This window comes from Mus musculus, chromosome 9, assembly GCF_000001635.26.
Source record: "Mus musculus strain C57BL/6J chromosome 9, GRCm38.p6 C57BL/6J".
Classification (NCBI taxonomy): Eukaryota; Metazoa; Chordata; class Mammalia; order Rodentia; family Muridae; genus Mus; species Mus musculus.
The window spans coordinates 70,026,567-70,041,329 of NC_000075.6; the positions used below are offsets into that span (position 1 = coordinate 70,026,567).

General features: G+C 44.0%; 1 protein-coding gene across 6 annotated transcripts; it reads right to left on the bottom strand.

Moving 5' to 3' along the window:
• Window positions 1-4,928: 4,928 nt before the first annotated feature.
• On the bottom strand, window positions 4,929-13,324 carry Gcnt3 (glucosaminyl (N-acetyl) transferase 3, mucin type). Of its 6 annotated transcripts, none has more exons than XM_011242816.3 (3): window positions 13,079-13,324; window positions 10,293-10,408; window positions 4,929-8,772 (listed from the first exon to the last, which is right to left on the bottom strand). In XM_011242816.3, the coding sequence occupies exon 3, from the start codon at window positions 8,716-8,718 to the stop codon at window positions 7,405-7,407; it is 1,314 nt and encodes a 437-aa protein (XP_011241118.1). In that variant the 5' UTR covers window positions 8,719-8,772; window positions 10,293-10,408; window positions 13,079-13,324; the 3' UTR covers window positions 4,929-7,404. The 6 variants fall into 6 exon arrangements, with proteins under 6 accessions (XP_011241118.1, XP_030100480.1, XP_011241117.1 ...); XM_030244620.1 differs by having other exon boundaries at window positions 10,067-10,408; window positions 13,079-13,315; XM_011242815.3 differs by lacking the exon at window positions 10,293-10,408 and adding an exon at window positions 10,067-10,252 and having other exon boundaries at window positions 13,079-13,097.
• Window positions 13,325-14,763: the final 1,439 nt, after the last annotated feature.

A 14,763-nucleotide genomic window follows, 5' to 3' on the forward strand; every position in this document is an offset into this window, starting at 1 on the left:
GATCCAGACAAAGAATTGCCTTTTCTGTGTATTTAATAACAGCTGAGTGATTGGCTGGTATCTGTGGTCATCCCCCTTGAGTCAGAGGTGATACCTTAGTTACTATTCTATTGCTGTGAAGAAACATCACGATCAAGGCAATTTCCTTAAAAGCCCGCCCCCAGTGACATACCCTCATCCAACTAGACCACACCTCCTAATTCTTCCCAAACAGTTGTGCTAACTGGGAACTTCTAAGCATTCAAACATATGAGCCTATGGGGGCCATTCTCACTCAAACCACCACAGTGGTAAATACTTTATCGCTTAGTGGTCCTTAATCCTAGTGTTCACAATTTGTCATTAACGTGTTCTGAAAATTGTAAGTGTAGACACTGTACACTGGCATATACATACTTTGTGTATAAACATGTCTCAACTAAGGAGACCATTTGCAGCATAAAAAGGAAATGTGGATTTGGTGAGATCAAAATACACTGTAAAGAGAAGTAGAAAACACTTCATTTTCATACACTGGAGAATCCGTGTAGGTGATAGGACGCCTTGAAATCTAGGCATAGATTCTTAGTCTTTTGGCTAGCTTGTTCTTTCTTTTTTCCTTCCTTCCTTCCTTTCTTTTTTTCCTTCCTTCCTTCCTTTCATCTTTTCTATCCTTTGAGGGAAGATCTATGTCCCCGTGTAGATCCCTAGACTGGTCTAAAACTTGCTATGTAGAACAAGCTGACCTTAAACTCACAAAAATCCTCCTGCCTCTGACACCTAAGTGCTGGGGTTACTGTTGTGCATCACCACACATTTGAGGTATGGGTGTGTACCCAATACATGTTCATGCAGAAGCCAGAGGGGTTCAGATGGCCACTCTAGTACTCTTCACCTTGTTCCCTTGAGTCTTTCACTGAACCTTAACCTCTCCATTTTGCCCAGACTCCCTGGGTCTATCTGCCTCCATCCAAAGTCTGGTCCCCCACTGAGTCATCTCTCCAGCTTCTGCACACCTATCTTCTCATTGTGGAGCCATTTAATGTTCTTTGTGGATAAAAAGTGCAAAGAACAAAACTTAAATACTCTTTATTAAAAAAAAAAAGAAAAACATTTTTAAAATACTCAGGCAAGATCTTAAATTAGGTTTGGGAGAAAAATTAAAGGAACGAAAGCCCCACTCAGATGGTATTTTCCATGAAATCAGAACCTACTGACCAAGATGCCAGCTCACGGTCAGGATGCAGCTCACAAACCAGAAATGTTCAAGGATGATGGAACTCAATGATGGGTCCAAACTCCTGATCTGAGTGCAGGAAAAAAGTGAGATCCTGATGGAAGTCTGTTTCTACAGCCAAAAATTCAGTCAGGGAGAAAACTAACCATGAAACCTTAACAGCTAAAAATGAATGCATGAAAATATCCCAGCTAACCTTTGTGGCATTGGTAATTACAGAAGCATTCTAAATCTCTGCTGCTACTCCCCAAGGCACATGCTATATGGAATGAAGTGAGAACCCACTGAATTAACACAGGATCTTACTATATATGTGTGTGTGTGTACATACATATACACACACACACACACACACACACACACATATAATATAAAGACTTGGTGTCTCCCATTGTAGAAAGCTTAAAGGGTGAGAAAGAAGTGGGTATTAAAAAGAGTTGTTGAAGGCTGGAGAGATGGCTCAGCGGTTAAGAGCACCGACTGCTCTACCAGAGGTCCTGAGTTCAATTCCCAGCAACCACATGGTGGCTCACAACCATCTGTAATGGGATCTAAGGCCCTCTTCTGGTGTGTCTGAGGAGAGTGAGAGTGTACTCAAATAAATAAATTTTTAAAAATAGTTATTAAAATAGTAACGACCTCCCAAGGACATGTATGCGCCACTACACCTGGTTTCTGTGATCCTGGGGATCCAACACAGGATTTCATGCATGCTAAGAGAGTTCCGTTTCAAAGCTGCTTAAAAGGCTTTAAACGCCAATAAGTACACTCTACAGCATCCGATGCTTAGGGCCTGTTTATTCTCTAACCACGTTATGTTAATATTCACAACATACGTTCTGTGTTGTGATATAGTCTACATAACTGCTTGTTGTCTGCTACTGTTAGATTCTAAGGGACTTCAGGATAAATTGATTTTGTTGATCCATTCTAAAAATGCCTCTACTTCTGTAAAAACCCGTATATCTAAAAAAATTTTTTTGCATGATGTAATAAAATGGTTTATTTTTCTGAGTACATAGAATGGCGTCTTCCTGGGATTGGAGGTAAGCAAGGTGTTTTGCTTTACAAAAGGTGCCGCAGCTTGCAACATGCCGAAAGAATCAAGCAGGCTTAGCTCCTTGGATCACTGAATACTCTCAACCGAATGTTCTTCAACTCTAAGTCTATGGAGCTCCTGAGATTTGAGTCCAGGAGAAATTGCCTTTAAAACTATTCTTTTGGGCTGAAGAGGGTTCCCCAGTGGTTAAGAGCATGTCCTGTTTCTACAGAGAACCTGAGTTAATTCCCAGCTCACAACCACTTTTAACTCTTAGCTTCAGGGCAGCTGATACCCTTTTCTATTCTCTTCCAGCACTGACAGGCAGAACATTGGACATGCTGGTAGGACTGTAAAGCGATTAGTACCCATGTACCCTGTTGATAGGAAAGTAAAATGGTGTAGTGATTTCACTACGGAAAGGGCACAGAGACACCCTGGGATGTAGATCATGTTACATTCCATGATCTGGGTTCTACTTGTATAGGTGTGTTTACTTCGTAAAACTTCTTCAGCCATATATGGGCATTTTGTACTTTTCTATATGTACATTATACTTCAGATGATATGCTAATGAGAGGAAAGATGGCTCCGGTCAGTAAAGTGCCTACCTAGTAAAGAACCTGAGTTTGATCCCCCAAACCATACATTTAAAAAAGGCAGATGCTGTGGTATGCACCCATAATCCCAGCACTAGTGAAGGCGAGACACGAGGATTCCCTGGGGATTGCTGGCCAGCCAGACTAGCGAAATTGGCAAGCTTCGTGTTCAGTGAGGTACTCTATCTCAAAAGAGGAAGGTGGGGAGTAACTGAGGAAGACCTCCAAGTGCTCTGCTCTTCACATGCATGGTGAGCCCACACGTAAAAACACACAAAGAGGCAGGGATCTATTCCACTAATCCTACCACATGCGCCCATCCACCCATGGCTGAGTCCACACACTTTGCCTCCAGTCCTACTGGAGGCCTTGCCCATTGAAGGCTCCAGTGAAGGAAAAGCTTTCATCCTGTTCACTAGCCATCCTTTCCTTCCTCGAACCCTGGCGCAATGACAAGCCTCTTCAGGATTCCCATAGTTTTGCTCCGATTGGCTCTTCCCCATCAACACAAAAACACAGGGTCACTTTTCTAAAGTTCAAGACAACTTCAGTTAATAGAGGATCCCCCTCCTCCTTGGCTTAAAACAAAACTCCTCAAGTCGTTAATCTATACTCTTTGAATCCAGTTTGGCTCCAGCATACTCTTCAAACCACCTTCAGTCAGGTTCTTGCCTCCTCACACCACAGACACTGACCTTTATCAAGGTCACCACCACATTTTTTCCTTCCAGTGGCCGTGTCTCCATCTGCCCTGTCCTCATCTCATTTCTGATACTGTGGTAAAGGGGGGGGGGCAATTAAAAGGAGGAAGAGTTTATTTGGCCTTCAATTCTAGGCTACGGTCCATCACTAGGGTCCAACCAAGGCAGGAACTCCAGACAGCTACTGACATCAAATCCACAAGGAAGAGCAGAAAGCATAAATGTTTGCTTGCTGGCCGGCTGGCTGGCTTAGCACTCAATTTCTTATTTCTTCACTCTTTTTTCTTCTTCCTTCCTTCCTTCCTTCCTTTTCCTTTTTCATTTCTCTGTGTGCCCGGCTTGCCTGAAACTTGCTATGTAGTTGCAGGCTAGCCTCAAACTTACAGAGATTGCCCCTGCCCCTGCCCCTGCCCCTGCCCCTGCCCCTGCCCCTGCCCCTGCCCCTGCCCCTGCCCCTGCCCCTGCCCCTGCCTCCTGAGTTCTAGGAATCCAGAAGTCTCTCCACTGTTATATGGCTCAGGAATGGTGCCACTGACGCTCGATTAGATTGTGTGTTCCCATATCAATTAACTGAACCAACTCCCACAAACCTAGTAACAACAACTCCCACAGCCCCACCTAGTATCCACAGTCCCTCACAGCCCCACCTAGTATCCACAGTCCCTCACTGAAACTCCAATGCAGCCAGGAAGACACTCACCAGAGACCAAGCTAAATGGCGTGGCCCAATTGCTAAACTGATCATTCCTTTTCCTTTAGGAGGTTTCCAACTGGTCTTCCACTCCATTCCATGCCAACTAGCTTCCTTGATGTTCTGAAATTTGGTATGCACGTTCCTGCCTGCAAGGCTTTGCAAGTCTCTCCTCTTGGCCTAGAATGTTCTTTTTTCATTACTCTCCATGGGTTGTTCCCTAGCTTCCTTCAGACCTCTACTAGAAAGTGGTGTTTTCACTGAGGGCCTCCTCGATCACCTTATGAAATGCAAAACATCCTCTGCACCCTACTCTCCCAAGGTCTCCATCCCCTCTGCGATTTCTCTCTAGCACTTGGCGCTTTAATGAATAATGAATAATGTGAGTGTTGGAATTTTCACATTTTGATGACTATTGTGTTCCCAGTGTCAATAACGATGTGTGGGGTCAGCAAGGTGGCTGATCAGATCTTGCCACGAAGCCTGCCTCGTAACCTGAATTCAATCCTGGAGCAAACATAGTGGAAGGAGAGTGACTGTTCCCCAAAACAGTCCCCTGACTACCACCCAAGCCATCACACGTGTGTGTGTCCTGCCAGGCCTCCCTCCATGCACAAATGAATAAATGTAATTAAAAAAAATTAAGCACAATGTGTGGTAAGCACCAAGAACTCCGCTCACGTGTGTGGAATGAATTGTTTTATTAGTTGTCAGCACATCAAGACTGATGAACAATCATTTCTTATTCTACCTTTGCAATAAATTCCAAATGAGCGAGATACATAAGGATAGACCTTTGGTTTGGTCAGTGAAGGCGTTTTAAGGCAGACAAGATATTAGTCTCTCCATTTTTAAACAGTGTATCTGACCTCTTCATCTGAATTATATGCCCCACAGTTAACAACTGCTTTTTCTTTTCTTAGTAAACGTTCACTAAACCAAGAACAGATAGAATGAGCAGCAAAAAAATAAAATAAAGTACAGTTCAGTGATGGCCATGCATCAAAATAAGGAGGAAACTTAAGCCTTGGAAGGTGGGCCAAGTGTAACAGCTTGCTTTGTTTCCGGGACTTTTCCTTTCCAGAGAAGGGTTAATGAAACAGAGAAGCCTCAAAAGGGAAAGATGAACAGATGTGCTGGGTTGCCTATGTGACCTTGAATGTACACTAAACAAACCAGGCGAAGCGTGATCCTTCTGATTGGATGACCTCATGCTATTGAACAAACTACTTTCATCCACCCAACACATTTTCTAGAAAAAAAAATTTTTTTAATGGTTGGGAAAATTCCCAAAACCTAACAGAGCCACAACCCGATAGCTTTTCTATGGAAAGCTACTGCTCAGTTTATTACAAAAGCTTTGGGGAAAACTTGACCATGAAGAATCTGGCTTCTTTTCTCAGGATATATGTCTTTAAGGAGGTGTTTCTACACACATCCCACAGGCCAGCAGCCCCTCTTCTTTCCTCCTGAGGGAAGGGCCAGGAATAGTCACAGCTGCTGGCTGAAGGGTTCTGAAGACTTCTGATTTCATGGCACTGTCACCTCTGAGGTAAGGTTGCGGGCAAGGACTCAATATTGCTGTGTTGGGTAAGTTTGTGGTGACAATGCCCATTACCCACAGAAGCCAATCTTAAAAAAAAAAAAAAAAAAAAAAGGAAGTTGCTTACTTTGAAATAGAAATTCCACTAGGCATGGTGGTGCATCTCTTTAATCCCAGCACTGAGGAGGCAGAGGCAGGTGGATCTCTGAGTTGGAAGCCAGGCCTGTCTACAGAGTTCCAGGACAGCCAGAGCTATATGGGTGAAACCCTGCCCGGAAATCAAAAAGAAAAAAAAAAAAAAAAAGACATTCCCATCACACAGTAACTGTTAAAGGGACAAGGCTACAATAAAAGTTGACTGTAGAGAGAAAATCTTAACTGGATCAAGAATTGAAACGGAGAAACCTGTTAGCATTCTAACACATTGATGGGAGCCTCATTCAAATTACACAAGTTAATTCGTACATAACCCCCTCTTCGGGGACATAGACACAGGAAGCCAGCTAAACCATAGTCAAAGGTTCTGCTTTTAGCGCCCCTTGCTCCTTACAGACTGGAATGCATACAGGCCAAAAATTAGCTCTGGGTTTTCAGAGAAGAGGTGATTTCACTGGGGAGTGTGTGCCTGTAAATGTACATAGTTTAGCATTTGTGCATATGTATTTACACACCTTACTGTGTCCCCACAGGGAAATGGCACAATCTACAAAGTGGCAAACAGCGAGACTGATATTCACACAATGAAATAAAGAAGCTTTCATTCAAGAGGTTTAAACAGAATTCTCAGGCATCTTAGGTTAGCAAAACCGTTTCCTTTCACTCCCGGACCTAATGATTAACAGCGCCACCTCTACCCCCAACCAAACTAAGCTCCAGTAAGATTGGCTGCTGGGCACGGGATGCTGAGCTTTGGCCGTGAAGCTAAGCACATACTCAGCAAACCAGTCCAATCACTCTGTTCTTCCCCTCATGGAAAATTCAGAATCTACCAAGGAAAGCAAGACTAGGAAGGCTTTCAGTAACAGAGAATTAGCTCTGTGATTCGGTTTGCCTTCTACTCGGCTTGCTACGGAGACTTCTTCCCAGCCACCAGACACTAACTGTCCTCAGCACACGAGTAATGCCTCACATATTTTTCCTGCTTACATTATTTCTGGATTCACAGATGACACTGGAGGGGCAGGGCTTTGGTTTAGAAGCTCTTTATGTTAAATTAACAATATAAAAGAGGGGGGCTCTTTGCACTAAAGTTCCCCACCCAAGACCAACCCCCCAGAGGTATTTGAAACAAAGTCTCTGTAGAGAACCTGACAGGAAGTCTTCAGCCAAAATCCAGGGTCCCTGGTCACATGTCCCCTCCCTTATTATCCCAAGTAACAGTATTTCATGTTCTAGCTCTGCGAGGAAGCCAAAGAAGTTGGGGAGGGAGCTGGAGAATAGCCACCTTCACCAGCGACAGCTCACAAGGAGCAGAGGTCTACTTACCCGCTGTCCAATAGCAGCCCCCTCATCCTAAGGGACACATGGAGTCTAGAGCCCCAGCTATCTACCCCACACTGCCCCAGTAGGTCCTGGCATTTTCTTGCCACACAGGTAACAATAGTCTTACAGTGTCTCATAGTTCAGTCCCATAGATGGCTTTGTGACGTAAATATTCTTCTAAACACTGAAGAACATTATCATCCACCTTTGGGTCAAACTTGTTGGCCAAGAGGTGATGGTTCTGAAGTATCCAGTGCAGGTCCCCTGACCCATAAACACAGACAGCCCGCTGGTGGATTCCTGAGCAAGACGTGTAAGGTGCCCCGTTCTCAATGTCTCCCTCATGGTCGTACCACTTGGTTAGTCTCGCAATGGCTCTCATGTCTGACAGGTCAAATTTTCGATGCAAGGGATCTGATCCAGGCATCCACGAGGCACGCTGGAGGGTGGCCCAAAGGTGCTCATCGGGACTATAGGTGTCTTTTACCCACTCGATCAGTTGCCGGGCTTTTGAGTTACTGAACACGTGTTCAATGAAGTCTCGAGAAGCCACCATGTAGGCATTCCCAGTGAACATGGTTAGGTTATTAGGTGGCGGCGTCTTCCTCTTGCTGGTCATGTGCAATGTGTCTGTCACCTCATAGTGATATTTCCAGCGGGATTTTTTATGTGGAGGTGGTACCTCTGACTCCATACTGTTCTGCCCTTTCAATAGCTTGAGGGCCTTGACCATCTCAGCATTGGTTTTGATGGGAAAGTCTGTCCCACAGGTGTTCAGGAGGTATTTCCATGGCACGGGGCTCTGAAGCAAGTCTTCCATGCAGTTTAGGTCAGCCTGCACCCTGGACCAGGAAGCATAGACCACTGACACCAACTTACTAGCTATGAAGACATTGGGGAAGCATGACACGATGGCCCTGACTGCCTGCTTAAAGGGTTCTGAAGACTTCTGATCCATGTGGACACAGTATACATTCTGAGGGGTGTACACAGCTCGCAGCAACCTTTCGAAGTTCTCAATCTTCTCATGCACCACCATGGAGTACGCAATGGGGAAGCTGGCCTCTTCCTTGCTCAGTGGGACCTGTATAAACTTCCTCTTGGTCTTGAAGTGCTCACAGTCTGCTGTCATCCTAAGGTAGTCGGCCTCTGTGAAGAGCTGCTGCTTCTTCTTAATTTCCAGGTTATTCAGCAGAGCCTGGGTCACCGCTTTCTGCTCCCCTCGAATGACCCCTGAGCAGTTGATGGAACTCTTGGCTGGCAGCTTCAGGGTCTTGTACAGGAGATCCCTGCAGTACTGGCTTTGAAATTCCTCAGAGTCCAGATCCATGGCATCGAAGTCACACTTCAGTCTGAGGGACAGTTTCAGGGCAAGGATGGCCAGTAGCATGTAGCAACCCAGGGTCCACAGGCGATAGTGCCAGCAGAGCCTCTGCCAGGAAGTCATCTTCACAGGCGAGGACCATCAAGCCTTGCCCAGCAGAGGAGGGCAGTGGGTTCTCTGAACAGAACAAAGAGCCTCTGATTATAAACTAACGAAACAGGATCCCAGAAATGTCAAGTTCAACTCCAAACTTCTGATGGCAGAAGAGATCTCTTCTCTGGAAAAATAGCTAAGTGAAAACCAGGCAAGGAAGCCCACTAGGCTTGCTAAGGGAGACTTAAAACTGCCCTACCAAAGCAGTCGCCAGGCTGCCACATGGGACCAGTTCCACCCTTACCTCTGAAGAGAGGGAAGCATGGAGCTGGGCTCCCTGAGGTAAAGGTGCAATTAGCTGGAGGAAGTATTCACGCTTCACCCATTTTCCTCCCTCCCACCCCTTGATGCCCTAGAAATGAACTTTTATCTGGGGTTTGGAATTTCTAGGTCTGGAAACAAATTACGTGCAATTGGCTCTACCATCAGATCTAGACTCAAGCCCCTTTAGAAGAAAGTGCCATTCCTTCTTCCATTTGTTAATCTCATCACATCCCAAATCATTCAAAACTCAGATCTTGTCTCTGGCTAACCTTTCATTTTAAAATATCCTTAAAGAAATATTAAATAGCTGGACATAATAGCACACACCTTTAATCCTAGCACTCAGGAGGCAGAGGCAGGTAGACTTCTGAGTTTGAGGCCAGCCTATCTACATAGTGAGTTTCAGGCCAGCCTGGGCTACATAGAGAAACCCTGACTCAAAGAAACCGAAAAAAATATAAATAAATAAATAAATAAATAAATAAATAATAATAAAAGAAAGTAAAAAGAAATATGAAGCAGTTCAGTATTGTCCAAAAATTAACAGCAGTCAAATGCTATATCTAGTTTAAAATACATCTCCACACAGAGCTGCACATGATTACACACACAGGATGTTTACTATCGTCTGTGAACTAGGACCATTTCTGGACACCGTCCTATTTAATCTTCACAACCAACTAGTGATCACTAGACTCTTCTTATGAAAACAGAAGCTGAGCTCTTCTCAAATATCACATGCTAGAAGACTGGAGGCTTCTCTCCATTCCGCCTGTGAATTAGCCTGGTGCTTATCCCACAAACCACACCTAGTTTTTAAATACAACACAAGGTCTTGAATACCACCAAAGAAACCAGATTTACAGGGGAAGAAAATCCACTCCTTCCACCACCACCACCACCACCCCCAAAAAATAACTTAAAAGTATAACACATTCTTCCAACAGGTTCTTTTCTTCTGGCTCATCTCTTTGGGAACATAAAATTATATCCTTTTCAGTAGTAACTCTTAGGGATAAGATTTTAAAAGGAGGAAAATGAAGAAATCTCTCACCTTTGGTACCTTCTTGGCTGCTTAGGAGAGCTTTCTCCAACGCCGTGAGTGATGTGGAGTGAAGGTTAAGGTTGGTTGTGTTGAGGTGCAAATTAACAGTACAACCTTTGCCTTCGTACCTCCCAGATAGATAAGGTGCTCCTGTTCACCAGCCATCCAAGGAGCTCACCCAGGCTCCTGTTAGACCTATGCAAAGGAGAGAGCAGCAGGTGGCTCTGTCACTCACCTTTTGACTTCCTGTTCTCAGAGGAGGGAGTGAACTTAAGCAAACCATTCAGGATTGTAGTCTCAAGCACTAGTCATTCTGGGAGGCGAAGGAGACAGGAACAATGCTGGCCACATCTGAGAAAGCAGTAAAGCATTTCAATCAAGAGCCCAGTTTCTGCCTAGACTCTCCTGCCCTTACACCACTCACTAGGAGCTCCCAGCGTTCGTGCAAGCCTTTTCCTCCCCCACCCAATACACAGCTATCACAGTTATAGCCTGTCGCCTTTTGTTTGGGAGTAAAAATGTCACTCTTTGTGCTCCTGGGACATCTCAGGAGGCAGAGATAACATAAATACCCAAGGATTGATTCATTCTCTCTCTCTCTCTCTCTCTCTCTCTCTCTCTCTCTCTCGCAAACCAGTTCATCCTTGAAAGCAATCACTGCTGAGTCAAGAGGAAAAAAATTAAAAGATACAAAGGAAGAAAAGAGGCAAATTCCCTTGTTTTCAAGAGATATGACCCTACACATACAAGACCTGAAACTCCACTAGAAGACTTAGATCTAGTAAACACCCTTCTCCAAGGAGGAAAATACAAAATCAACAACTTACTGTGAAAATGTCAGGAAGCCAGTACCAATCATAACAGCCTCAAAACTGAACAAATCCAACTAAGACTAAAGCTTAGTTAGCCAAAGACATTAACAATCCGGAGGATGAAAAGGAAGAATTGGCTGGGCATAGTGGTGATGGAGCCTTTAATCCCAGAACTCAGGAGACAGAGGCTGTCGGGTTTCTATGAGTCTCAAGGCCAGCATGGGCTACATAGTGAGTTCCAGGTAGCCAAGGCTACATAGTGAGACCTTGTCTCAAAAAGACAAATGAAAGAAAGTATGAAGCACTATATATATGCTATCATTTCGGCACCAACGTATGCAAAGGAGTACAGTAAAGAAGCTGCGGATGTGAAAGCTCCATGGTATGGTTAAGGGGAAGGTTTTTTTATGAGAAGGGGGTGGGGAGAGAGAATTTAGAGTCCATAGCAGAGAGAAAAGAAAGGACATGGCCACAAGAGAGAAAATATCCAGATACATCTGGAAGAGTTCAGAGCAGAAAGTAAGAGTTTGGACTTACTGCCAGGGCTGTTATGTTGCATTGCCTGGAGGAGCCAAGGGAAAGACTTTGTCCCTTATAAAGAGGATGAGCACCTGGGAAAGTGAGAAGAGCTAGGGTACTAGTCTGAAATGTCTAACAAATAGGAACTGAGAGATCCTGGAGGCCAGCATGGACTTTGGTATGCAGCCTCGGGTCTATGTGATTGGCGTCATAGGCTCCTTCTGCCAGAGGTAAGGGAAACAGCTCCTTTTGACAGATTGGAACCTGCTTCTCAAGTTTCTGAAGAATGTTAACTTTTATCTAGAAATTCTCCTGTAGTCTAGCTCGAGCGCATATGGACAGCCTGACGTTTAAATACGGACTGTCTGAGACCAAACACTAAAGAAAGAAAGACACTTAAAAATGGAAAGGCTTCACGAGTTGTGCAGAATATTGAGAAAATTGCCATTTAGAAAAGTGACCTACAAATTCTTTGGAGTCTTCATCTAAATCTGAATGGAATTCTAAAGAGAAATAGGGAGGGGAAACTCTAAATATTATATGGAAACACAAAAGACCAAAAGAATCCCAAAGTGAGGAATAAAAATACAGGCACTAGAAGTATCAAAATACCTGACTTCAAAGTATACTACAGAGACATTGTCACAAAAACAGTATGCTCCTAAAAACAGACAGTGGTACAAAGGAACAGAAGACTTAGAATAAATCTACATTGAGTACAGTGTGATGGGCACGTCTTTAATCACAGCACACAGGAGGCACAGGCAAGTGGGCCGGCTTGGTCTACAAAACAAGTTTCAGTACAGCCAGGGCTACATAGAGGGACCCTGTCTCAAAGCAAAAAAAAAAAAAAAAAAAAATCTACATGGAAACTGTCGTCAGATTTTTAATAAAGAATGGCCAAAAATATGCATTGTAGAAGAAAGCCTCATTCACAGTGGTACTGGGAAGCTGAGACTAGATCATTATTTCCCATCCCCTGGTACAAAAACCAACTCAAAACAGGTAAGAAACCTTCATGGAAGAACTGAAACGTCCAGAGAAAAACAAAGGGGCAATACCTCAAGATTTTAGAAATGAGACCAAGAATTGACAGACAGGTTTAAAAGGCTTCTGCATAGGGGCTAGAACAGTGGCTCAGTGGCTAAGAGCCACTTTCTACTCCTTGAAGAGGACCAGAGTTTTGTTTGGTTTCCAACACCCACAGCTACCTGAAACTCCAGATCCAGAGGACTCAGCGCCCTCTTCTGGCCTCCACGGTAACCTACACTCACATGGCTTACACACATACAAGCACACACATACACACATAATAAAAACAAATCTTAAAAAAATTCAACAATAAATAATCCAATCAACATGTGGGCAAAGAACTTAACAATTTTCCAGTTAAGAAACACAAATATCTAGTAAATACATGAGAAAATGTACCCAATCCTTAGCCATCAGTGGAATGCAAATCACTGAGATTCGATCTTAACTCCAGTCAGCACATCTAGAAAAAGAAAACCCAGCAAAAGTTGGTAGGGTTGGTGAACCCTTGTGCACTGATATAGTGGGAATGTAAATTAGTCCAGCAGCTGTGGAAATCAGTATGCAGATTCCTCAAAAGAAAAAAATAAAAATGGAACTATGTGACCCAGCTATGCCATTTCTGAGTATACAACTGGAGGTACCATAGTCAGCTTACCATGGAGACACTTGCAGACTCATGTTTATTGTAGCACAACTTACAACAGCCAAGTTAAGGAATCCGCCTACATGCCCATCAATAGATGAACAGAAAAAGCAGGCTCATAAAGTCAGGTACAGCATGTTTACTCTCCTGTGGACTCTGGCATGGGGAGGGGACCCGGAATGGGGGTTTGTGAAAGTCACAAGGGGCTATTAAGGATATGGAAGGGCAAAGCAAATGTAAGGGGAAAGACATGGTAATATAATCAAGTGATTATAATCAAAGCACATTACGTGCATGAACTGACACAATGAGACTCTTTACTTTGTACAGTGTACACTAATTTGGAAAACTTATTTGTCCAAAATCAAGAGTCCCTTTTGTCTGTTTATGGTGGCTATAGAAACCGGTGGGTCACAGGAATACACACAGCCATCCAGAGGCTAGATCTCACTATGGCATCTGACAGCTTTGAGCTGCTGATAGTCTAAAGAATAGGTTGCACTAGGGGATATTGGGCTTCACGGAAAACCTCTGATGTGGTTTTTGCAATGAAATGTGGGAAATGTCTTCTTCAAAGCTGCTGGCATTTGCGTCATCCCCAGATGTCTCTAACAAATGTCTGACTAAAAACAACTGAATATAGGGGACTTATCTAGGAGGTTGGACACACAGACCTGAAGTATAGCATATGTGAAGTTCTGGGTCTAATCACCAGCACCACAAACCCAAAGGAACTAGGTAATAACTGTTATGAGGTGACATTCAGGCAGGAGCCATTGGAAGTAGCTATTATTCTACAACTCCTTGGCTGGAGAAATCAAGAAATGGAGAATAGCGAAAATTGAAGTTTGCGTAGAGCCCCTGGAAGCTTAAGCTCAGAGCCCTGCCTAAGGAATGGAGCATTGCTCAACCAGAGCTAAGGTCTGTCTCTAAGCTCGGCAGCCCTAGGCTGAGGTCCAGACCTCTTAGAGGCAGCAGGGGTCGTTCCTGTAAATTGGTCATAGTGCAGGTACAAAAATAAAATGAACGTCTTTCGAGAGGTCAGTAGGCGTTGACGTGGTGATGCTCAAACCGGAAATAGAAAAAGAACCGGAAGTCTCTCCTTCAGCCTGGCTGTCTCTTACTAGCGTCCCCTACTGGCATAGCCTCGCGAGGACACTACTGGCAAGCCAGACTGGTTTTCAGTCCTGCTGTTATCATCACAAAGTGAAGTCTGGGGAGACCATCCTGGTGTGGAGACTATAAATGTACATTTCTGCTACTCTCAGCCCAGGAACAGATTTTTTTTTTCTGACCGGAGATGGAAACCCACCAAAAGTGATGGAGACATGGAGGTTCCTCGGCACCCGTCTTTCATTGGCCTGGCTTCGTGGGTTTTGTCTTCTGCCAGCTTCTGGGGTTTATTCTCATGACTTTCTATTGTTGGCCTATAAAAATCTCTGGGGCAAAAATATTAAAACATAAATACCTGGCTCAAAAAAATCCAAGCCTATAAAACCCTTCCAATAATTTTTTAGATGGCTTTTCTCTGCTCCTTTTCTCCCAAAAACAACAAACAAACAAACAACAACAAAAACCCTGTATTGTGCAGTCAATAAAGAGAATATATTTTGAATATTTTATTCTTTTTTTTCCCCACAGCTGAGGACCGAACCCAGGGCTTTGTGCTTGCTAGGCAAGCACTCTACCGCTGAGCG